At 45.9% G+C, this 26,189-nt stretch overlaps 2 protein-coding genes across 2 annotated transcripts in view; both read right to left on the bottom strand.

Moving 5' to 3' along the window:
* The window catches only part of Asic2 (acid sensing ion channel subunit 2), a 1,083,285-nt gene that overhangs the window by 607,235 nt on the left and 449,861 nt on the right, over positions 1-26,189 (bottom strand). The window lies entirely within an intron of this gene.
* Positions 19,378-19,758, bottom strand: LOC126492358 (60S ribosomal protein L34-like). The gene has a single exon (XM_050128736.1). The coding sequence runs from the start codon at positions 19,756-19,758 to the stop codon at positions 19,405-19,407; it is 354 nt and encodes a 117-aa protein (XP_049984693.1). The 3' UTR covers positions 19,378-19,404.

Here is a 26,189-nt window from a genome sequence, read left to right as displayed (position 1 = left end):
TGCAGTTCCTGAACTTCACAGACGCACAGGTCCTGGAAGGCTCTGCTATCAAACTGCTGGGGTTCAAACTTTTAATTGTTTTCTACTAATCTTCTACTAATTAGATCTTCTACTAAAAGATTTCTTCTAAATCTTTTAGATTTATCTTCTAAATCTTCCACTAAAAATCTTTTAATTAGCTGTGTGGCTTTGAAAGAGAAATTTAATCTGCTTAATTGGGGTGATAATAGTACTTACCTCGGGGTTATTGCAAGCGTTAAGTGAGATGGTACACATTAAGCACCTAAAACAGAGCACGGACTGCCAAGTGTCTCAATAAATGTCGGCTGTCAGCAGCCAGCTCACTGCCAGCACTGCCTTAAATTCTATTATTTCAAAAGCATTGCTCATCCTTCCTCTTTTTTCCTTTCTCCAATTCATGCTTCTTTCTTCCCTTCTTCCTTCTCTCATGTATGTGCTTCTCGTGGTCCTAGTAGGTGCTCGGCATTGCACTAGGAATCAGAGACTCAAGGATGCTTAGGAGATGACTTTCACTGAAGGTGGTTTGTGTGTGTGAAGAGAGAGTGCCTACCCTGGCTTGAAAACTTACTGACACTCTTGGAATCAGTCACCTTCTGAGCTGGGCCTTGAAGGACAGAACAGAACCCTTCATATGGCTCACTGAGGGCAAAGAGAAGCCTAGAGAACATTCTGTCAAGATTCAGTTTGGGGTCTGAGTCAGCAATGTAACAAATGGACTAATTACTAGTTAAAGAAAAAGATAAAAGTTTGTATGCATGCGTGCACACTATGAATGAGAGAGACAGACAAGAAGAGAGAGCAAAGCTGGGAGCTCAGTATGAACCGTGGCTATGTTGACATTTTCAATCATCTATTAGATCCATCCATGCAAAACAACAGTTTTTCAAGGGGAAGAACATGTCTGTGATGGTTGGATCATCTGGCATCAGAATGATGATGGCATCATGTGACATTTGGTGTGTTTCTTTGACTCTGATCTTTAAGCTTCTTATAGGTTTAAAACTGTGAAGGAGGGAGGTGAGAAAAGGAAGGTAATGGGTCAGCAAATTTGAGCACAGTACATTGATGAGTCTGATAAAATGCCATATTGGAACCCATTTTGTATGCTATCTAAAATATTACTGAAAGCATATCAAAGAATCTTATACAGGAGAGAAGGGACAATTCTTGCTTTGCAGAGTTGCCTCTTAAGAATTAAATTAAACCACATGTCTAAAGTTACTTAGTAAAGACTTGGCACATGCAAACATTGAATGAATGTTTCCTTTCTCTTTTCCCAAGTCTGGCTCCACACACTGAGCATGCTGTGGATCTGAGCCAAACCACCACAAGGCACCATCGTTGTTCTCACCATTAACAAATTCCCGAGGACACAGTGCTTAACTCGGTCGGTGCTTTCTATGAGAATCAAGGTTTTCCCTCCCCACACCGAGAGTGGAGAGATACTGGAGCCTCTGGGGCTCCTAATCACCGCTGCTGTTATCTTTTTTAAAAACTAGAATGCTAATTTGGTGCTGAGGGATAGATGCTTGGCAAGTCTAGGAGGTTTGGTTTCCGCACTCAGCCTCTCAAGAAGTGGGGAGCTAGGAGCAATTATCCCAACTTCTGCCGCAGAAGCTCAGCAAGCTCGGAGATTATAATTCCAGCAAGAGATCATCCAAAAGATGAGTCCAGATGTCAGATATCAACCCTTTGTGCTTATCTAGATGCTTCAGTAATATCTGAAGACCTTAAAGTCACATGAAGACCTTGGCTGAACAGTCAGGAAAAGCCCTATTGGCCCAGATCTGCCCATGGTGCTGATTTTTTCCTGTGACTACAACGTTGCTTTCTCTTTGTCCACTTCTCTGTCTTCACTGGTCTCTTTGTGTTTCTTTTCCACTCTCTGTAGATCGCTATTTGCATAGCATTTTCTAGCCGAATCTACTTTATTTCCCCCACCTCATATTCTAGTCCAGCTGGAGAAACTGAGGCTTGTCATCCAGGAGGGGTTTTCCAAGCTTCACAGAGCACTTGGCTAGGGCTGAAATCGGAGGCTCCATCCCCCTCTCTCCCATCTGCTGCTCTTCTCTGCCTTCTCCCTCTGGCATCAGACACAGAGCTTCTGCTTGCCTGCCTGCCTGTTTGAGGCATTCTGCAGGCCCAGAACCACTTAGAAATAATTATTTTGAAAACAAACAAACTCTTCTCTCTGTGATCTTTACTCTTTTCACATCCACGCAGAGCCGTGGCTATTTTTATTCGCCCTAGCTCCTGGCAGGTCTCTTTGGGAAGTCACCATGACATTTCATGAGGCCTGGCCTGGCATTCATCTGAAATATTTTTTCAAAAACACCCTGCGCTGGAGAAATGTCAACGTTTATGGTGCATCCACAGGGATGTTTCAGTGGAGGAAAAGACCCACTTAAGTCCTAGATAGACAAGGAGTGGGTTTGTAGGCAGCTGAACCTGTACTGCAGCAAAGCATCCTGGGACATGCCAGGGAGCATGGTTTTGAATACACAGGTCTCCATAAAGTCCCAGGGGAAACAGAGTCTGGAGCGAGGGTGTATCTGCTCAATGAACAGAAGTAGGCGATCCTTGGACCAAGGCAGAGAGTGTTTCTGGGCCAGCGAAGCCCAGCTGGTTTTAAATTTTAATAATGTTTTCTTTTCACATCTGTATGAGTCTGGTAGGAATTATGGGTCAAATGTTCACAGCATTTTTCCATGTTTGTAGAGGAAACATTGGAGGAGAAGCCTTCGGTGACAGCCCTGTATTTACTAAGTTGTCTAATGTTTGATAACTCATGCCACCTCCCTAGGCCTCCATTTTCATATCCGTAGAATGAAGTGGGTCATTTTATTCTGGGTGGCCCCTTCAAGTTTATATAACCCTAATGATTTGAGAACAAACCCTGAATATTATACTTTACCATAGAGACAAGAATTTGGAATCTAAGCTAAGGAGGATCATTCCATCTATCTATCTGTCTATCCGTTCTTCAGTCTATTTATATCACTATTGATTCAATCCAAAAGTCATCTTCAAAGAACATTTCATGGGAAAGCATGTACCCAGCCTTTAGAATGGCCTCTAGTGAGCCCTGTCTACTGATACTTGTCCCTGCCTCAATCCCCTTGGACTAAAGGGAGCCCTAACTTCATGATACGAAGACATTCAGTCAGCTTCTGAAGAGCTACATATTAAAGTAACTGAGGTCTTTACCCAAGCAGAAATGAAAACCTGAAGTCTTCCGATAGTGAGAGTGAGTTTAGTTGTATATTTTCTCTGTTCATGCTTTCAAATAACAAATTTCCTAGCTGCCAGACTAACTTCCTGACTGTAACATGAAGAAGCCTTGGGGTAGAGTCTTCCACCTAGGTAACTCCCACAAAACCCCCACAGACTAGTATTTCTTCTTCCTGAACATGCATCCACTCATCCATGTACCCACATGTACACATGCATACACACATGTACACAAACCTACACAAACAAAACAAATTGCCCATTTAAGCTTCTAATTTTCAGGATAGTTTAAATACGGGGGAAGTAATAGCTGATACAGGTTTGAGTGCATGAAATCATCACACAGATGTTCTGGTTCTGATCATCCCTAAATATCAGAGATGCAGTTCCTATTCCTTGCCTTCACAGGAAGGCACTACTCGATAAGTGCTTCTCTAATAAGCACTCTGTAGACAGGAGCCCGAGGCATGACTGTGGCTTGGGTAGAAGAACCAAATTCTAGCTCTCTCCTGCTGCTGCTCATTCCACTGATGGAAAGCTTCCTCCCACCAGGAAGAATTAGTGGGGCAGGTGGTGGTGCTGGAGCATAGGTCAGTGGGGTCAACAGATGAGGAACCTTTGTTTGACCCCCACTCCTGTCAGGCGAGTCTCTGGCCAGTGTTTCTCAAACACTGGTGAGTTCAATGTTTCCCAACAGACTAAAACACAAGCCAATTAGCTGTCTGCTACCAGCAGCTGCTTTACTCAACATGGCTTGCATTTTTTCAAGCCTAATATTTTTTCATGGATTTGATTTGGCTCCAGTGGGAAGCAGAGATAAGCTGTTCTGCCTTGGCTGCTGAGCTGGCTCTAATGGCTCACATCGGCTGGGCTCCAAGCACCCAGTGAACTGTCAGGCTTACTCTCAGGTTTGAGTGGGGTGGAGGGTTCCCATGCTAGCCAGCCTTCACAGGAGACTCAAACAACCTTGGTGGGGCCGAAAAGAATGACCTGGGTTGAAGAAGGTGATCCTGGATGTCCAGGGGTGTCCCAGCTCTGCAGACCTAGTTTGATTCAACTTCCCATTCCCAGTATATGTCCCTACAATTTACCCATGGTCCCTATCCATATGGCTTTTTGTGCCTGTTTCCCTGGCTGGTAATGATGGTTACCACTTCTGTTAACATCCAGCCTGTTTCTGCACACTGTCAACACTTCTCCTTGGACTTAATCCCCATTGAAGCTCTCTGAGACTGAGCCAACTTTACCCTCATTTAATAGAAGGGACATACTTATCAACACCAGCTTTCAACTTCTAGCAAGGGCCAGGCTGGGTCTGAACGCAAGTTGGCCTAGTATCAAATCCTACACTGCTGACACTGCCCAAGCCTGGCACAATGCCTTTTCCATTTAAAGAGTGTCAGTGTTTGAAGGCATCCCTGCAGGCGTTCTGCCATCATTCAGTCCCCTTTGTTATGAGTGTGGCCTAACCTCCCAGAAGCCACACCGGGCCTCCTCCACATATCCCCAGAGAACCCAAAGGGAGCTTGTGTCACTGACTGACACCTGACTGAACTGTCCATGGGCCTGTTATTTCTGGTCCTCCCAGAATTTTAGCCCTGACCTACCTGGGCCTAATCTCATAACTCAGCTTCCAAAGCCAGAGAATAATTCAGCCCCTTGCCCTGGATTCCTCCCTGGTCTCTGGCAGCTTTTCTTCTACCTTTCCATTTGCTTATGATCTGGAATCTCCCCAGATCTGCTGTTCTGTGAGGATGATTGTGCTGAAAATGAGAAGTCTGGGACCAACTTTTCATTCTCCTGGGGGTATTTGAGTCAGCTACACCATCAATATACACCTTTCCCTGTTGGAGGAAGCGGGGAGAAAATCACAGCACTGCTCTGTTTTCATAAATATCTGTGAAAATTACTGGGAAGTAGTGCTTAACCAAGCGGCACATGCAGGCTTGCATTAACACGGGGATTAGCTGCAGAATAAGGGAGGCGGTCACCTCTTGACTTCATAACTCCATTATAGTTAGAAGGGGCAAGAGAGACTGTAGTCTTTTAGCATTCGGGAGACTAAAGAATACCACGAGGCAGTTACTACAGTCAGGATCCCGTGGTGCTTTCCAAACTGCATCAGTTCAGCTTGTGGAAGCAATGGGAGTGGACTCAGCAAACTCAAGTCAAGAGCAGAGTCAGCACGTACCAACAGACCTTCCCCATCAACAGCACAGGGAAATTAGGCATGAGTCCCGGGTCAGGCTGGAAGGTGGAGTGATTCCATCCACGGGAAGCGCAGAGGAAGTGTGTCTCCCACTGACGATATCAATAGGACGAGCAAAGCGGGGAAGGTGCTGGGTCAAAGTTTGCATGCTGTTAAGGTGCAGTTGTTTTGCTGAACCTTCTATGGGGTCACTCTCCCTAGGTCTTCTGGCCCCAAGCTCTCCACACTCCCCACGCTCCCTGTCTCCTTCACAGTCACCATTCACTAGTGCTTGTCGGATTTTTCTGCTTTGTGCTATGGGTCTCTTAGCGGCTGCTTGTCCCTCCTAATAATTTAATATCTGTGACTTCTTCACTCATTGGTGTCTCCCTTGACTGCTCTATTCTCCAAAAGCCAGGCTATGCTGTCCTGGCTCCCACTGCTCTTGCTGCCTGTACTGTACTTCTCTGCAGGGACTGTATCAGCATTCGGTGACAAACTGTGTGTACTGCCTTCAGTAAGCCTCTCCTGAGCCTTTTGTCATTCTCCGAGGAGAAAGGAGAAAGGGCCATCACTTGCATGGGCTTACATCTAACCTGACCTTGAGAGCTCTGATGCCCCTATCAGCACCAGGCTGTTCAAGTCTCTATGACATACCACAGCCCTGTGGCCAAGGACTTAGGCTCTGAGTTCCCAATCAGAGCTCTAACACTTTGTGATATGAGCCCTTAAATGCCATTGTCCCCTCTGGGCTGGCTTCCTCATCTGTCAATTGGGAATGATAACAATGCACCCCCCCAACCCTTGGGTAACTGAAGGAATCAAGTGTGAACATTAAGGCGGCAGCAGCCTGTAGACATCTGATCCGTGGTGGGTGAACTGAATGCTACTGGGAGGTGGTGGGACCAGCAGTAGCTGGTTGTTTTTATTGTTGTTGCTATTATCCTGACTAGTGCCATCATCATTAGGGCTCACACTGCCTAATTAGGAGTTGTGACACATGGCAGGCACTAAACGGGGGACTGGTGTGGAAGGTTCTATGTCACTGAAAGGCCATGCTCACTCTTCGAACCCTTGTCTTTATATAATGAATGCTGTTGTTTGTTGAATGAATGTGATAGTTAATCTCCATTGCCACCATGGCTGGCTTTGAAATCACCGCGGAGATCCGTAAGTCACACTTGTGAGTGTACCTGTGAGGGTGTTTCCAGAGAGGAAGACCTGGGTACTCCCCTTCTCTGCTTCCTGGCTGCTGAGGTGTAACATCGCTGTCCTCTGCTTTGCCGCAGCAGTTTCCCCACCCCCTAAACCCTCTGATACCATGAACCCCGGGCAGAAAGTGATGTCAAGGTGATCATTCTCTGTGCACAGGGTCCATAATGACACTGTACATGGCAGCAGGAGGGGAGAATCAGGGTTTCCAGGCAACAAGACTATTGGGAGGTGGTGGAACCTAGAGTAGCTGAGAGAAAGAAAGTTCACTTGAGGGGTGTCCTTGAATGAGGTTGTGGGATTCCAATCTCGCTCCTCTGTTTCCTTTCCTTCTTTGCTCCTTGGCCAACCTGAGGCGAGCAGGTTGTTCCACCACTGTCTCTTTGTCATGCTATGTCATCTCTCCAACTGGGCAAAGCCATAGTGCCAACCTCAGAAAAGGTGATCCCCAAATCCCTGCTCGCTGTGACAGTCACAGGAAATAAACACAAAGGGAAAAACTTTTAGCATTTTTTTTGTCCTGTTGGAATTCCAGGATGATAACAGATGAGAAACTAGCAAACAAAGAAATACAGAAATATTCTTTGGCAAGCAGTGGTTATTTTGGATGGAGAATAATATAGAATCTCACATATTCCAAGTCACACACTTCTGTTATTTAGAAATTTTACAAGCACGCAATAACCAGGGAAAGAAATAAATACTATAAACAAATAAAAGAATATTTGTCAACCAACTCTAGCTTTCCATTTCCAACCTAATGTTCCTAAATCAAACGGCTGTGTCTGGTGACACCATTTATAGAGATGATGATGACTGTACTGCAGTTAGAGTCAACTAGATACAACTTTTGTATTTGTAGGCCAATAAAAAATAGTAGTAATGTGCCTGAGATTTGTTACAGCTCATGTACCAGGCTAATTGCTGGAAATCTATTATTTAAGGGCTGGAGAGATGGCTCTGTGGCTAAGTATATTTGCTGCATTTCCAGGGGACTTGAGTTTCTGTCATTGCACCCTTTCTTGGGTAATTTAGAACCAACCTTTTACTCCAGCTCCAGGGGATTCAACACCCTTCACTGGCATCTGAGGGTACCTGTATGCATGTACACACACACACAAACACACACACACACACACACACATACACGCACGCATGCGCGCGCACACACACATCCCAAAATGAAATCTTAAGAGAAATATATTTTTCATTTGACACAAGGCATTTTTATCTTCATTTCTGGAAACTGGGTTTAAGTGAGACAGCTGCCTTCCTGCTGTAACCCAGGTGTGGGCAGAAGGTCCAGGTAGTTACCAGGCCACTCCGCTTTTCCACTGACTGGGATCCCCCCAAAACCAGCTCTGGCATGGAGCGCTTCAGTGTGCCAGAGCTACAGGAAGGAGATCCTAAAGTGGGAGGCTCCACCGCATCTTCTTCTCTGCAGCTGAATTGTTGCAGTGTGTATTTTTAAGCCCTACTGGAGATGCTGAGCCTCCTTAAGAAAGACAGTTAAATCAACAGAGTGACAAGGAGGAGACAGGTGCACCTATTTTTAGTGTGTCTCTGCATAGAGTAGACTCCACAGGCACACAACAAAAATCTGTCCTGCATGTTAATAGCGAGCAGAGTCCACACATCTACAAAGCTCCTTTCTTGGCAGATGCCCCTCGGAGAAGAACCTCATTGCCATGATTTTCGTGGAAGAGTAGTCACAAAAGATTATGCTAAAGCACACACAGGATGCTCACTGCCACCAGGGAACTTAGACATGGAAACCTCACTCATTGAGGGACTGAATGGCAGTTTGCAGCCCATCCACATCAATAGCCATGAGGAAATGGCAAAGGCTGGTGATGTTTTGTATGAATTGGCGGGGAATGAGGCCCACGAATGTTGTCTGAAGAAGCAAGCAAGTTTCAGGACAACAGCATATTATCACAATTTTGTAAGAACTGACAATGAATGCATATGTATGAATGGATGCAAAATCATTGTGTGCATATATGAATACTAATAGAGACCCCGAAAGCTACTGCTTGCAAAGAAACCATGTACAGGACACAATGACAAAGTGGTAACAGGAAAATAAAAAGATGGTTCAGCGGGTTTGCATGCTCACCACATAAGCGTGAGACACTTGAATCTGATCCCATTACCCAGACAACACTTTGTTTGTGATCTCAGCTACACCTGTATCTCAAATGACTTGGGGTAGTAGAGATAGGAGGATTGCCAGTCAGCCTCAAAGGAATAGATGAGGAGTTATAGGGGACATTTCAAGGCTCTCCCCTGGTCTCTGTGCCTACAAAAGCACACTAACACATGTGTACGTATATTATACATGTACACCCTGCTCACACATGTACACGCGCACACACAATAGTAACAGCCTCATGGAAGAATTACATGTTTGCGGTATTTATTCATTCCTTATGTTGTTTCTTGTCTGTACTTTTTTTTCCCAGGGGAGAGAAGTTCTTACTCTGTTTCACAGACTGGCTTTGCACTCACGCCCCACATCAGTCTTTTGAGTCTTGGGACACAGAAAGCTTTGTGCATCTCTCATTGCTCTCGCAGTAGTAAGGTACACTTAGTTTGAAATTTAAGAAGGGTCATGAAGATGAAACACCATAATCCCATCTTGTTGCTTCCCCCTCTGGGTCAGCACAAGGAGCCTGAGGAACTGAAGGGCACCTCTGCTCCGTGTCATTATCCTGCCATGTGCCGGCCCATCTGTCCCCACATGTCAGTATCAAGCTCTCTCTCTGTCCAATAGAGAACCGTTCAGAAATGGCAAACAGGCGGGACGCTTGGGAAATGCCTGGCTCTCTTCTCCCTTCGATTTCTTTCTGAGAACCAAGATTGGTGGGGAACATCCTCTGAGCTCCTCTCTGCGTGTGTGAAGGTGTTAACTATGGGATTCTTACTTGTTCACTGTTCCTTATTCTGCATGTGAGCATGCAGACCTAACACTCGGCCACGCCCTCAGCCCACATACATCCTACACTCACCTGTACGCAGTTTTTCACACACATCATTCTCAGATACAGGGATACAAATACACACACTTGCCTGACAGCACAATAAATGACCAAGGCAACAGATGACAACTGTTTGAACCCCAAGGTTAAGAACACAGGGACATGGCCTACACATAGAGTCACATCTCAGGTTTTCAAATCCTCCCTAGCTTTGATGGTGAAGAGACGGGCTTGGCTCTAGCCTTTTCCGCAGGCTGACAGCAGAACCCTCTGAACATGCAAAGCTACCCAAAGGCTTCTAGCCATAGCTTCTCTTTCAGGGTCCTTTCCCAGAATCCTGCAGTCCTGGTACCGTTTAGCCCTTTCAAACTTGTCCTAAGCAAAGACTCTGATGCTGGTCCTGTGCTTGTGATTTTCTGTCCGAAGTGTTCCTCTCTGCTATTCTTGAGATGATGACTTCTCTATCACTCCCTGGGAAATTCTCCAAGGGGACAGGCCCTGAATAGCTGCTTTTCTAAAAGGGACAGAGGGCTGGTAACAGTGTAGAACAGGGAATACTGTGGCATCCCGGTTTCTTCCAGAAGGGGGAGTCACTGTCCACTCAAATCCTAATCCAAAAATGACCTTTCTCCTTAAAAGGTGGTAGAACATGGCCACCTTACCCCACTGAGAGAGCCTCTGAACAACAAAGTTCTCCCTCAGTTAACAAATAGAACCAGCAGCCAGCATTTGGCAGGGATTATTGGAGGGAATAAAAGGCTTCGGGGGGAAAAAAATCAATGGTTAATGATTATCCTTAAAGTGCCCTTCGAGCAATTGCATTAGCAGGGATGGAGAAGAAGTCTGCAAATTGTAACAAGGGTCGTGATACACGGAAGTGACTGTAACGGGCACAGTGATTGCTCATTTGTTCATCTCTTCCCTGGCCCTGATGGGAGGAGGATGGCTGCTAGCGGGACCAGATTCCAGCCTGTCTGGTGGAGAATTCAGTTAAAGGCTGCTGTGGAGGGAATACTGAAGCTGTCAAGGTTTTGATCTACATAATAAAGATGTAAGGGGGAAGAAAGGCCCAGGCAAAGAGCCTTAGGAGCAGATTGGAAAGCGAGAGCGAGGGAGTGGGAGAGGAAGAGAGAGGCAGGGAGGGAGGGAGATGGGGAGGGAGAGAGACAGAGAAAGGAGGGGGAGAAGATAGGAAAAGAGGGGGAAAGACAGGGATGGGGCAATGAAAGGGGGATGAAGAGGGAGGCAGGGAGAGGGAGAGGGAGGCTGTTGTGGAGGTGGGAAAAGGAGGTATGAGAGAGTGATATCTTCTTACAAGAGAGCATTTGGAAGAGGAATCAGGAGTTTAAAGACACATTCTTTGAGTTGGGAATGTACACCTACCTTTTGAATGTGGGGCCTGCCTAATTAGCATTTGCTTGCCAGACTATGTTTCTATGTCACTAAAAGTCACAGAGCCCCTTATGATGTGCCTTGATCATACAACCAGCCCCACAGAGAGAGCTGTTGACTCTCAGCAGCTGAATGGAACCCTCGCAGGCAGGTAGGGGCAATAGGGCTCAAAGAAGCTCAACTTGCCAGGGGCTCTCAGAAAACTAAGGCATCCCCTGAGAAGGCCTGGTCTCTGTGGAACTGTAGATGGCCTGGGCGGCACAAGAGGGCTAGCCAAACCCAGAAGAAAGCTCAGACCCCAGGGGCACAGCAGCTGTGTCTTTAAGAATTCTTACCCAATTCTTAACTTCAGTAAGCGTTCAGGCCCTGCTGAGTGGCACTCAAAGTACTCAGTATAAACTCATAACTGTTTTAATTATATCATAAGAGACATGCTCTTTCCACATCACAGGATCTGATCCGTCATTCTAGGAGATCTGTGCAGTGTGGCCAAGACTGAGCCCTTCTTCTTTGCTGCCCAGGAGACTCAGGCTTCAGGTACTGAGAACAGTTAACGGTGTGGAGGCAGTTCCTTGTGCAGTACGGTTTGTGGCACTCCAGGCTGCCTGCATATCATACTGAAGCTTGAGTCCCTGTTGCAGAAAAATTCAAAGTATAGTCCCTGGTTAAAAGAACGGCAGCCAGCTCAGACCCCCGTGAATGTGAAGTCTTAAGACTATGGAATACTTTGGCCCCATGCTGAAACTGTGCCTGATAGGGTCAGGTTGCATAGTTCCTCTACAGGGAAGGATAATCCTGCCTCTTGCCTCTTTCATGGAGGCAGCTTTTCTCTTGGACCCTGGAGGGTGACTTTTTCAATCTTCACAGAATCTCTTGAACTGAAGCCCCACCTGACAGTCAGTTTTCAGAGGTTTCTGTTCTTTAGTCCAGCACCCAGCTACGATCAAGACTCAGAGAGAAAAGCTGAGCAGATGGAAAATACAAAAGAGAGAGAGAAACAACTGCCTCTGTTGTCTAATAGCAAATCAGCATGCAGTGCAGTGTCTCAGTGCCATGCTCAGCACAGGACAACACTCTATTCTTAACACATACACATGCATGTGCATGCACACACAGGTATATGCATAGAGACACATACAGACACACATGCACACACATGCATGTACACACAGACATAGGAATATGCACAGAGATACACAAAGATATGCACAGAGATGCATACAGACATACAAGCACACACAGGGTTATGCAAAGAGACACATACAGACATATACACACATGCACACACACAGGGATTTGCACAGACACACACAGACACACAGACACACACACACCTGAACTATGCTGTTTCCTGCTTGTGATTCAAGCATATCAGTACCCGCCAGATCCTTAGTGATGACACAGATGAGTCCAGGGCAACTGAAGGGCTCACTCAGGCTCCACAGCAGGCTTTGTTGATTCGTGATTTGAGCCTGTTCTCCAGGCTCCCTGCTCTCTGCTTTTCCTCCTCGGACCCTTCATGGATACCTACAATAGTGCAGGGTATGCCTTACTTTATCACCCCAGAAAACCTTCGTGGGCTAACAAGATGGGTAAAGGTGACTGCTGCCAAGCCTGATGACCTGACTTCGATCCCTGGAACCTACATTGTGGATGGAAAGAAATGACTCCTGTAAGTTGTCCTCTGACCTCAGTACATGTCACACGTGTATGTACCTACATGCACACAGTCTTTGTAATTAAACAGAATCTGTCTGAGATAAAGGGAAACTGAGGCACACTGGTGAAGTCGTTGATACTTCACTTCTTCCTGCTTGTGCTTTTGGAACAGAAGAGTGAAGGACTCCTGGTCACAGGGTAGTTCAAAAAAAGAGAACCCAAAGAAAAACCTATAGGCATTCTCCTGAATATTAACCTTCATCAGGCGATGAAAGGAGACAGAGACCCACATTGGAGTACCGGACTGAAATCTCAAGATCCAAATCAAGAGAAGAAGGAGAGAGAGCACGAGCAAGGAACTCAGGACCGCGAGGGGTGCACCCACACACTGAGACAATGGGGATGTTCTATCGGGAACTCACCAAGGCCAGCTGGACTGGGTCTGAAAAAGCCTGGGATAAAACCGGTCTCGCTGAACATAGCAGACAATGAGGACTACTGAGAACTCAAGAACAATGGCAATGGGTTTTTGATCCTACTGCACGTATTGGCTTTGTGGGAGCCTAGGCAGTTTGGATGCTCACCTTACTAGACCTGGATGGAGGTGGGTGGTCCTTGGACTTCCCACAGGGCAGGGAACCCTGATTGCTCTTTGGGCTGATGAGGGAGGGGGACTTTATTGGGGGAGGGGGAGGGAAATGGGAGGCGGCGGTGGGGAAGAGACAGAAATCTTTAATAAATAAATAAATATAAAAAAAGGAAAAAAAAAGTCAAGAAGAACACCTTTAGCACCAGAACATGGTCCAAAAGAGGGCAATTGGTGAGAGAGGATAAGCATGCCTTTGCACGGTAAAATGGGCATATTACAGACTCCCACACAGCACTGTGAAGGCACTTACTGTTTGATACATGTTTTAGCAGAGAGCTAATGCTTTTCTTAGCTATGACATTATTAGAGGGCACAGCACCCTCCGGTAAGGCAAACAGATTTTGATTGGCACTGAGGTGCTGTGGGACAATGATCTTTTTCTTTATAAAGACTTGTCACTTGTAGTTTAATAAAGAACGGATTGGCCAGTAGCCAGGCAGGTAGTATAGGTAGGGCAACCAGGCAGGAAATAGAGGTGGGGCAAGGAGAACAGGAGAATTCTGGGGAGGGAAAAGCTCAGTCTGCAGTCGCTACCCAGCCACAGAGGAAGCAAAATGAGAATACCTCACTGATGAAAGGTACCAAGCCACGTGGCTAGCACAGACAAGAATTATGGGCTAATTTAAGATGTAAGAAAGAGTTAATAAGAAGCCTGAGCTACTAGGCCAATCAGCTTATAATTAATGTAGACCTCTGTGTTTCTTTGGGACTGAAAGGCTGCGGGAGCAGGCAGGACTGAAACCCCTGACAACATTGAGGGCACACATACAGTCCACACACCAGTTCAACTGGAAATGGAAATGATGCAATGTTGGTTTTTAAAGTAGCTAAGAAAGACCCCACCAGTTGGGGCTGTTCACCTGGTCTCTACACAGGCAGACTTAGGACTTGATGCCAAGCTCCTCCAGGCAGCTGTCAGAGTATGCCAAGTATGCTGAGCATACCTTCCCATGGGCAGGCATATCTGAAGACCTGACATATATCCCAGCTAGTAGCAAGGAACTCTAAGCACCAGGCTATGTGGCCAAGGAAAATCAGAGGTGGAAAAACAAAGGTTGGACCCACTGGAGTCATTTCTGAAGTCAATTGCTCTCTGACACACACTGCGACCTCTGGCAGTCTTAGCACAATGCCTGACCTTCATGACCACCTATGAATATCTGCTGAACAGAATGGATCAATACAGGACCAAGGTCAAATTAGAATCCGAAGCTCAAAAATCATTATCTTGCCATTCCCCATCATCAAACTCTCTCGGCAGAAGTCAGAATTTCTGTCACAGTGCCCTGGAGTGACCTTTCACTTCTTTCCTGTGGTTCCTGGTTCTTGGTCTTGTGAGTACTGCCTGGGGCCTAAGAATTCCCTTTGATTACCTCCAAACACCTCTATTAATTTATGTGACGCTGTCTGGCCAGAACCTTATCTCTGTCTAATGTGAACCTGAGAAAGGAACACCTCTGGGTCACATCCTTGAAATGCCAAGTGCCTTCATTAATGCTTGGCTCTGGTACAAGTAAGAGACCCATGAACTCCTTGGAGCATGGCTGGGCAGGGGCTGTGCCATAGGGCACCTGGCAGCCCTAGCTAAGCCAGGGCTGTCCGTGGCTGAGCACACAGATTGGGTGGCCAGGCTGGACACTGTTGGCAGCTCCAACTACCGTGTGACACCCATCACCATCCCATCACAAAAGATGCAAGTACTCAAACTCTACCGGATGTGAGCTAATTAGAGGGTTTGCTTTCCAGAGTGTGTGTTCTGCATTCAGTATAATCCACCATTCTAGGGCACGTTTATTTTCACAGTTTACTGTGTCTTGGAATTTGAGCATGTCTTCTGAACTAAGACGTCATGCAATTAACCAACAGGGCTTTTTTTTTTCTTTCTAAATGGTACCCATGATGGAGGAAGGTCATTGGTTAATTAATAAAGAAACTGCTTGGCCCTGATAGGTTAAACATAGGTGGGTGGAGTAAACAGAACAGAAGGCTGGGAGGAAGAGGAGGTGAGGTAAGACGCCTCAGACATACGCCATACAGCTCATCGCCAGGGCAGATGCGATGAAACTCCTACCCAGGATGGATGTAGGCTAGAATCTTCCTGGTAATCACACCTTGGGGTGCTACACACATTAATAGAAATGGGCCAAGCAGTGCTTATATGAATACAGTTTGTGTGTCGTTATTTTGGGGCATAAGCTAGCCAGGCGACTGGGAGCTGGGTGGCAGGAACGCAGCCCGCAGCTTCCTTCAACAGTACCCGGACAGTTCAATTTCTTCCAATATTGTCACTGTTCCATTTAGTCATCTTAGCCACCCTCTGATGTGATGTCACCTACTTGTATCACAGAGTCACAGGGATGCAGGAAGCCCACTAGTACAGCCTGATTAAAGAAGTTCCATGGGAGAGAGGACCTGGGATTTGCAAGGATTGAGTTATCAGGCCAGGAGTGGGAAGGTTTATAATGAGTGTAGAATAGAAAAATATCATGAGACATCAGTCAAGCTAGAGTTTCTAGTCTACCTCCTGTGCTGATTAACCAAGAAGACTTAAATTACCGAGTGTCTCAGTTTTCTCACCTATGAAACACTACCCAGAATTTTCCCATTAAGGGCAAGAGCAACTGAAAACAAAACAAAACAAAATTAAAAAATAGAAAGTTTTGACTCAGGGTCTGCATTTAATAGGTAGACAAAAAATTAGTGGTAACCGTGTCATTGGCAGTGTTGATGGCACTTGAGAAAAAAATGGCACCAAAGAAGCAAACACATCTTGCACCCCCTTGACATCATCAGCTATCATAAAGAAATGAATATCAACTACAGTGTAGCTATTCTGCTCAATTGATTGCACATTTCTTTGCCACTATCATTACCATTCTAATTCTTTGCCATGTTGAGAGCCACACATAATCCTCCCACTGATGGGTGCCCCATTACCAAGGTCCCCTCATGGGCATCCCTTTGCTTCAGTAAATATCCGTATAGTCGAGGCATACAGCTGTCTAGCACCATCAAGGCTTTTCTTTTTTTTAATTAATTAATTTATTTATTTATTAAAGATTTCTGTCTCTTCCCCACCGCCGGCTCCCATTTCCCTCCCCCTCCCCCAATAAAGCACCCCTCCCTCGTCAGCCCAAAGAGCAATCAGGGTTCCCTGCGCTGTGGGAAGTCCAAGGACCACCCACCTCCATCCAGGTCTAGTAAGGTGAGCAATCAAACTGCCTAGGCTCCCACAAAGCCAATAGGTGCAGTAGAATCAAAGAACCCATTGCCATTGTTCTTGAGTTTTCAGTAGTCCTCATTGTCTGCTATGTTCAGCGAGACCGGTTTTATCCCAGGCTTTTTCAGATCCAGGCCAGCTGGCCTTGGTGAGTTCCCGATAGAACATCCCCCATTGTCTCAGTGTGTGGGTGCACCCCTCGTGGTCCTGAGTTCCTTGCTCATGCTCTCTCTCCTTCTTCTCCTGATTTGGACCTTGAGATTTCAGTCTGGTGCTCCAATGTGGGTCTCTGTCTCCTTTCATCGCCTGATGAAGGTTAATATTCCGGAGGATGCCTATGTTTTTCTTTGGGTTCTCCTTATTTAGCTTCTCTAGGATCACTAATTATAGTCTCAATGTCCTTTGTTTATGGCTAGAAACCAAATATGAGTGAGTACATCCCATGTCCTCTTTTTGGGTCTGGCTTACCTGACTTAGTATAGTGTTTTCTATTTCCATCCATTTGTATGCAAAATTCAAGACGTCCTTGTTTTTTACTGCTGAGTAGTACTCTAATATGTATATATTCCATACTTTCTTCATCCATTCTTCCATTAAACGGCATCTAGGTTGTTTCCAGGTTCTGGCTATTACAAACAATGCTGCTATGAACATAGTAGAGCATATACTTTTGTTGTATGATAAGGCCTCTCTTGGGTATATTCCCAAGAGTGGTATTGCTGGGTCCATGGGTAGGTTGATCCCGAATTTTCTGAGAAACCTCCACACTGTTTTCCATAGTGGTTGCACAAGTTTGCATTCCCACCAGCAATGGATGAGTGTACCCCTTTCTCCACAACCTCTCCAGCAAAGGTTATCATTGGTGTTTTTGATTTTAGCCATTCGGACAGGTGTAAGATGGTATCTTAAAGTTGTCTTGATTTGCATTTCCCTGATTGCTAAGGAAGTTGAGCATTTCCTTAAGTGTCTTATGGCCATTTGAACTTCTACTGCAGCCGTATTCACCTTGGGCTTTGTGAGTTAAACAGTGTGTCCAATGAATTTCTTCACTCTCTCACTGTAGTGACCCAGTCTTCCAACATCATGCTCTCTCATTGATTATTGCGGCTTACTAAACTATTTGAACTTGATCGGCCCTACCTCATCTTCTTTTCATTCTCTCCTTGTTCCCTGGTAGTAGGGCTCTCTGCCAATCTTCACTTGCTTAGATGCTCACCCCTGCATCAGCATCTGTTTGATCTCAAGCCCATTAGCATGTCCTCTCCAGTTTCTTGAGGTTATTTCCCACGATCTCGCTATTAAATGTTTCTTAAAACTTTCAGACCTTGGAATAGAGAAAGGGATTGCTCACAGATGCAGGACAGGTTTTGAAGACATAAATTAACTCTGGAGAATGAGTTCCGCCATGCAGACTATTTCAGGGCTCTGTATTAGGTTCAAAATAGGTGAGGCATATTGAATGTGCTATGCGGAAGAAATCAGAAGTTTCATTTCAAACCCATTAACTAAGTAAACGCTCACAGAGCTGAACGACTTTAATAAACAGGCGCGTCTCGCCTGTCACCTGGCATTGCCAACATTTGTAAGCTAACACGCTTAGCTTCCTTATGAATTCTGGGTACTTAAAGTGGTCATTGAATTAAATGAATGTGTGAAACATTTTTTTATCTGGACTTGTGGGAAAGTGGGTAGGCGGGAGAAAGGATAGCAGAGAACATCAAAAGGAGAGGGAGGGAACTAGATTAAATAGGAATGGCGGATGGAGCAATTCACATCAGACATTTAGGTTCTTCGTTGTTATGATTTAATCTTATTTTTAAAGTAGGCATGTGAAACACTGGTGTCATCTGTCACTGGTGTCAGAGACACTTACTGTCACCATCTCCTAATTACTCAGACTCAGAGGCAATGTTCCCACGAGACTGAGGAGGCCATGGAAGGCCTGAGAGGTGAAGTGTCTGCATCTAATTCTATACCATGAATTATATATATCCAGAGGCAGATCTGGAACTCAAGCCCTCAGCTCCTAAGTCCTGTGCGCCTTCTTATCCTCCCTGTCACCAGAAGGGGTGAGAGGGCAGTGCTGGAGGCAGCACATCACTGATTTCCTCAGCCCTTCTCTTCGAGATCTTGGCTCTATTCAGATTTAGAATGCTGTAGACGAGTGTGTTGGGATGCACCTGTAATCCCAACACTGGGGAAGCTGAGACGGGATTGGGAATTGAAGGCCAGCCTGGACAGCAAGAACCTGTGTCAAACGAACCAACCAACTATCAAAGACAGAACCAGCTACAGTAGTGGTTCTCAACCTGTGGGTCACGACTCCTTTGGGGGTCGAGCGACCTTTTCACAGGGGTTGCGTATCTGATACCCTGAAAGTCAGATACTTACATTATGATTCATAACAGCAGCAAAAATACAGTTATGAAGTAGCAATAAAGACAATTTTGTAGTTTGGGGTCACCACAACTTGAGAACCACTGTTCTAAAGGATTCACAGTCCTGGACCAAAGATGTTTTATCTGTCTCAGAAAACAACATCCAAACATAATGGGGGCTGCGGACATAGCTCAGGTGTTAGAGCACTGGTCATGAATGCATGAAGCCCTCGGTTTGATCCCCCCAACAACACATCCATAGCCTCAGGTTACCACAGCAGGGGCACCAGCCTTCACCCCAGGCAAACTGGAAACAGACTCCACTCTGGTTGTCCTGACCAGCTCTTTCTGAGTTCCAAGTCTTCTCCTTGATGGCAGGGGGACACTGAGCCAAGAACTTACACTACCTTTGTGTCTTTTTTTTTTTTTCTTTCACAGACCAAGCCTTGACCTTTATTAAAAAAGCCGCACATTTATTTCGCTTTCTGACTCTGCGCTTGTGCCTTCAACACTTTCACAACAATTTTCTGCTCCTCAGTAAGGAAAGCCCGCTTGATCCTGTCACGGACACACTGGGCACACATGGAGCCACCATAGGCCCGGCTGACATGCTTCTTTGTCTTCGACAATCTCATGAGGACTTTCCTTCTCACAGCACGAACCCCTCGGAGTCGGCCTGGGCACATACTGCATGCTGATTCAGGTGCTTTTCCAACCTTCTTGGTGTAAAGGTAAACAATCCTGTTGCTAGGGGTTCGAGACAGCCTAGTTTTGTTGGAGGCTGTATTGTAGGAGAGCCTACGATGGTATGTCAAATTCTGGACCATTCTGAGTGCCTCTAAGCACCGTCCCCGGAAGAGGCCTTTGTGTCTTAATATACTTTATGTCCCTTACCTAGAGATCTGACACTTGACCTTCACAAACCAAAGGATCAATTCCTGATAAATTCAGGAATTCCCCTGGAAAATTCAGCTCTCAAGTGCTGTTTGCTGGACATCTTGTCTGTGACCATCCTCTGTTGGACCTTGGATTAGCGATCAGAATGCAGCTCAGAACTTGGACATATAGGCCAACCTCACTCAAATGAAAAAAGCTTCATGGTATACCTAGCACATGTGAGCCTTCTTTACCAGGTATTTCTATATTTTCTCATAGCCCATCTACAAGGTTGGTGGCATTATTTCCAGTTTACATATGGGAAAATTAAGACTTAAACAGGCTTAGCAAACTTATCAGTGCGGAATAGCTAATGAGTGATGGGGCCTGAATTCAAATCCAGTTTTGCCTGACGCCAGAGCCTGCACTGTGTGAACACACCCCACCAAGCACGGATTCCCTAGACTTGTCAGTGTGTTAGTGCTTTGTTTTCAGACCCCAATGCCCCAAAGCTTGGACTTTAGCTTCTAAGGAAAGGTGTCTTTTTCTGACACAGTTCCTTCATGCATGAGCAAACATCCCCCAGCAGTATGAACAATTTTAGTAGTGACAGGCACCGCTCCCTCACGTCTGATACGGAGTGGAAGCGGAGAGAAGATAAGAGGCGTGTGCATTACAGACTACGGGCAAAAGGCTCGGCTGAGGAAAAGATTTCCTCGTCCTGAGAAATGACCTTATGGCAGGAAACGAGGAGATGCTGCTCGCTGGCTGGATCGTGAGATGCTAGTGTAACAAAGCAGGTGGAAGGGGAAAGAAGGGGAAGAGGAGGGGAGAGAGCAGCTATGGCCTCCACCTTCCTTCTACACCCAGGTGGTATAAGAGGAAGTAGCTGAGCCATATCAGTGAACCTAAGGACAGCAGGAGCGGAGGAGGCACTGGCACAAGAAGGGATATGAGTTAGCCCTATACCGCGCCTGTGTTTACATGAAGCAGGCCTTCATGGGCCTTGAACGTCTTTGAATTGTGGATTCCAGAAACAGAAACAACAAAAACATAGTGTTTTATAAACAAGCTCTGCTGAAAAACCAGATGCCTGGCTGAATGGGATAGGGCCACTGGTGAGGGGCAGCCCCTGTGATAACTTCTGAATGTACAGACAAAAGGCTGGGAGAAAAAAGCTATGTGTCCTTTGCCCTTGGAGTATGTTATACTCTGCTACCCTGTGCACAGTGGGAAAGAGGTGGAGAACAAAGCCACAGTGGCTTGGGTTAGGGACAGCTGGTAGCCAATGGAGCAGGGGGTACGGCTGGCCCAGAGAAGTCTTGACTAAGCAAAGGGTCCCCATAGATGTATTTTGAGTCTTGGAAGATAGCAGGTGTTAGCTATGTGGAAGAAGGGCATCATTCCTGTCAGGGAACTCTGTCATAGCCTAATGTTATTATTTTGGCCAGACAGCGTGGCTACTTTGATTGGCAGGTGACTAGGTGTAAAAGCACCGTGAGAAATACCTGCCTGCAATGACCATGACACCTCATGGCCTCTGTTTGCTAGTCTATGGACTGGAGAAACAATGCCTGCCTGACAGACGTGGGGAGGAGTCAAAGGCCTGGTGTATGTCAAGGGTCCAGCCAGTTGCTTGTTATTCATAAGTGCTCTGTGGATGGTCCGTTCCTCTATACTTGTTACAGTCAGAAGTTGTGGGCCCGAGGGGCTTGGATTAGTTGCTTTTCTCATCTCTGTGATCAAACACTTGTCAAAAAGCAACTTGACAGCAGGCAGAGTTCATTCTGGCCTACAGTTTAAGAAGGAAAGAATACATTGACTCATCTCCTCTGGCAAGATTTCTTCTCTGGAAGGTTCCACAACCTTCCAAAACAGCACGACCAGCTGAGGAGCTAGTATTTAGACACAAGATCCTGTGGGGGACATTTCCCATTCACGCCACAGTAGGACCTCTCTTATTCAGACTCAGAAAGACCCTGAAAGGGATTGTAGGCAGCTTTACCTCAGTTGGTAGACTGCTGACCTAGCATGAACCAAGCTGTGTGTTTGATCCCTCATACCAAATAAAACCAGGTATGGTGGCATATGCCTGTAATCTTAAAACCCAGGAGGTGGAGGCAGGAGAATCCAAAGTTCATAATTATCATCTACAAATTCAAAACCAGTCTGGGCTACATGAGATCCTATATCAAAATAATAATAATCTTAATAATGAATATAATATGCATGCAAACCCAGCACTCAGGAACCTGGGTGAAAAGAATCAAGAATTCTAGGCTAGCCTGGGCTATATCATGAAACACTTTTTTCAAAATGCAAATGAATCAAAACAAAAAAGATGGACATTGTAGCCTATCTCAAAAGCAATATTATGCCTTCTACTTGCCCAAGAAGTTAGGAAGGGGTCTCCCCTGGACATCTCTTCCTTTCCCCATGTTTTTCAGTGTGAAGTTGCCTGTCTCCTAGAGATGAGGGGACAGCCCAGAAGGGGCAGGAGTCTTGGGGTACCCAGTCTGACAGCCTCTGCCCCATTGCATGTCTGTAAGCCACAGGTACATGTGTGTATTTGTGATTCTGTGTATAAATGTGTAACTTTCTCTGTAACTGCCAGAGAAAGGCATGGGAGGGGCCGGATTAAAGTCAAAGATAATTGTCATTGATCGATCTACTTAATGGCCTGAAAACGCCCAATTAGAGCAGTGTGCACACACAGCTGGCTGCTGAGCTGCAGGACGGCATGGTGTTCTGCCTGAATCAAGGTGCCCTGTGGATGGCACAGTTAGCTTCATGGAAAGACCCTTTGGGATTTGACCTCTATTGTTCATGCCCTGCCTTCCGGGGGAGAGAGCCTGGATTCCATGCAGCAGGGGAGGGCACGGTGAGATGGCACCAACACTACCACATTCTGTAGTGGCCAGAGAGAACACTCAGCATTCAGAATCACGAGGCATTGCATTTAGTAATATTCTTTCTTTCCTTTTTTGCATATGAGCTGAAGGTAGGGGGTTATCAGGATGAATCTCATCAAGAAAAGCCCAAGAGAGAGACTCCATCTAGTGGTAGACACCTTTAGCCAAAGAGACCAAGACTTGTTCTCCAGCTTTCCTGAATCCGTGACATCATGAAGGCTACTAAGTCTCTGAGCAGAAAGAGGACCAAAATAAGGCTGACTAAGCTGTGGTCCTTTCCCCATCATAGTCTGACCCAGAACCATCATGATGTGACCACACACACACACACACACACACACACACCTGAGCTTTTAAAAGATGAAGCCTTTGCCAGCTCTGTACATTGGAGCCCTCTATCTGGGAAGTATTCGGTAACTACCTATGGAATAAGTGAGTAAGGAGCAACCAGGAGACAGCCTGAGCTGCCCATCTGCAACAGCCTTCTCCAGGCCCCCTTTCCAAGCCAGGCTAACTACAGAACCAAAGCAAGCATGGCTCACACGGAGCAATGGACCACGCTCACCACCATGAGTCCTGCTTGCGTGGAGTACGGTGGGAGCGGAATGTGGAGGCTGAAATTCTCAGGCCTTGCCAGACCCGTGTAAAATGAGATGCTCAGTTTTCCCTACAAATGCAATCTCGATCCACTTGCAGACCGTGGCCTGTGTAAAGTATTCAAGGCTCGTGTGCACTTTCAGGAGATGTGTTCAGAGGAATTTCATCTTTAGACACTATGAAGCTGTACCATTAAAAAAAAATCCAAGAACCTATTCATGATACAGAAAAAAAATCTCAGAAATGTAGAAATAAAGAGGTGCTTCCTCCACTTGATAAAAAGCACCCTACAAACCTCCACAACACTTTCTAAGGCCGGTAAGCAGAGATAAAGCCTTTCTTGTTTGTGTAAGAACAGAGCTGTAAGCTCTTGCCAGCGCAACAGGCAAGAAGGAAAATAACAGATAGAAAGGGAAACCATAGAACTGAATTGATCCCTATTTGAAATGGCACGGTGTCACCTATAAAATTAAGAACAACCTCAGAGCATCGGGAAGTGAATTCAGCAATACTTCAGCACACAGAAATCAATTTTGATTCTATACACAAGTGTATTCACCAGGTTTGGTGGTGTTGAATCCTAACACCCGAGAGAACAGCTTGAAGAAGGGACAGTTAGTTCGGGCTCCTGGGTTAGAGGCTTCAGCTCGTGGTCACTGTGATGGGCTTGGCACCCTGAAGATTCACCCAGGAAGGTGGTGTCGATGAGGAATTATCTAGATTAGGTTGGCCCGTGAGCACGCTCATTGATGGATTTTTTAACTGGGTTAATTAGGGTGGGAAAAGCCACCTTGAATGTAAGCAGCATCATTTTATGGGCTGGGCCCTGGAGTGAATGGAAAGGAGGAGCTGAGCACAGGGATGCGTGCATTAGTTCACTGCCGTGTTCTCAACCGTGATGCCTCACACACACACACACACACACACACACACACACACACACACACACACACACTTTAACCTCACACCGGCGACGCTAGCCTAGAACTATAGGCCAAATAAGCCTCTTCTCCTTTAAGCTACTTTTGTCACGGTATTTTTTTTTAATCACTGCAACAAGAAACAAAACTAGTCTTACTTGTCTCTCTCTGTGCCAGGCCTGTAGTTATGCAGCACACCGGACACCATGGGGACACATGGTGACGCTCACTCCCCTCAGAGGGTCTAGGAAACAGAGACGAAGGCCATTCCAGGCTCTCTCCTTTGCCACTTTCCTCATGTCTAGGCTCTCACTGTAGAGCCTAGACTGGTCTTCCGCCCAGTCAGACCCAGAGATGCGCTTTCTGGGCCGCTTAGGTACTTCACAGCCCCATCAAGGCACAAGAGCGATCAATACAACCAGCACTAGTAGCACAGTCTGGTGAAATGTAAACAAAGTACCATTTAGAGGTGCTAAAACCTGAAATGTTTATGGTTGAAATATGCAGAGAATTTGCATGTTTTGAACGACATGCTTTTTATGAAGCAAATGTCTTTATAAATGGAGATACTCAGCCATGTTCCTGGACTGATGGAGTCAGTGCTTTGCTCTAATTGATTTGCAGGCTTAATGCAATTCCTAGTAAAATCCAGGAAAGATTTTTGTAGATAAAGGCAGATTGTTCTGAAGTAGATAAGTTAACTGGTACCGTTGAAACGGTTTTGAAATAGATAATGAAGTGGCAGGAACTGGTCTGCATGACTGACTGGGGGGCAGCAGAACCGTAAGTGTTGCTATTGAAAAGACACGTGCTGGGGTGAGGGGGTGAGAGGGTGGCCCTTGCAGGGTTGGCGACCCCTGTGCTCCTGCAGGCATGCCGGAGTCTTGGTCATGGTATGAGTTTGGAAGACATTAGTAAGAAAAAATGTGATACACAGGATCTGTCTTTTCTCACAGCTGTATATAAATCTGAAAGTGTTTCAAAGTGAAAAAAAAACAAAATTCTAGGTCTCATAAAACTTTTTATAGAACTTTGAGCATGTGTGCACGTGCACGCGCGTGTGTGCACACACGCAGACGAGTGCATACAGAGTGGGTGACATTTGAGTAAAGTCTATAATCTAGCTAATTGTATTGGCTTAGTTAAGTGCTTTGTGCCAATGTCAATTTCCTGCTTTTGATAATGTAATATGTTATGTAAAAATGCTGAGAAAAGCTGAGTGGTAAGTGTATGGAACTACTTGGTTAATTTTTGCAACTTCTTGTGAGCCTATAATTATTTTGAAATTTTAGAAAAAGTTTTTTTTTTAAGTACTGAGAACAGAAAGGAAAGCATTTATTATCAGGCAGAATGTGAAATCCCCACCCTGACAGTTCCCCCAAAGCAGGTCTCATAACTTTCCAGCAGGTGTATTTGGGGGGCGGTGAGGTGGGACAGATGATGGTGTAGCCTCGGGGGTCTTCCGGCTCAGATCCCATAGCAGTAAAGTGTGGGAGGGGCACACAGTTTTCCCTTCTCTAGAGCCTCAAACTGGTGCAGGATGAAGCCAGTATTCCAGGAGCCCCCATCTACTGCAGAGGGTGAGATGAGAGTATAAACCATAGGCTTGAGTTACAGTCATGTCCCTATTTGGACGGTTCACTCGATTCTCCTCCTTACAAATGGCTTCTTCGTGCGGGTCATTAGAGAATGAACAGGGTGTTAACAAAGGAGTGGGCCGGAGGAGATAGCCTCCTCTTTCCTGCACAGACTGCTCTTGGAATATGGCGGTATTGTGAGGCAGATGGGGACACACCACCCTGGCAGGGTGTGGCAGAAATCCCAGAACAGCTCGCACGCACACATGTGTATATGTGTTGTGCGTGTGCAAGACTGATTAACTTGTTCCGTAATAGAAGGGCCTCATCTGCTTGCCCATCTGTGAAATGGAGAAGTTGCCAATATTCCTGTTTC

Source organism: Alexandromys fortis, unplaced genomic scaffold, assembly GCF_014885135.2.
Source record: "Alexandromys fortis isolate MF-2015 unplaced genomic scaffold, M_Fortis_MF-2015_v1.1 scaffold_80, whole genome shotgun sequence".
In the NCBI taxonomy this organism is placed as follows: domain Eukaryota; kingdom Metazoa; phylum Chordata; class Mammalia; order Rodentia; family Cricetidae; genus Alexandromys; species Alexandromys fortis.
The sequence above is the reverse complement of the archived record's forward strand: the minus strand, read 5'-3'. Positions and strand labels throughout refer to the sequence as shown.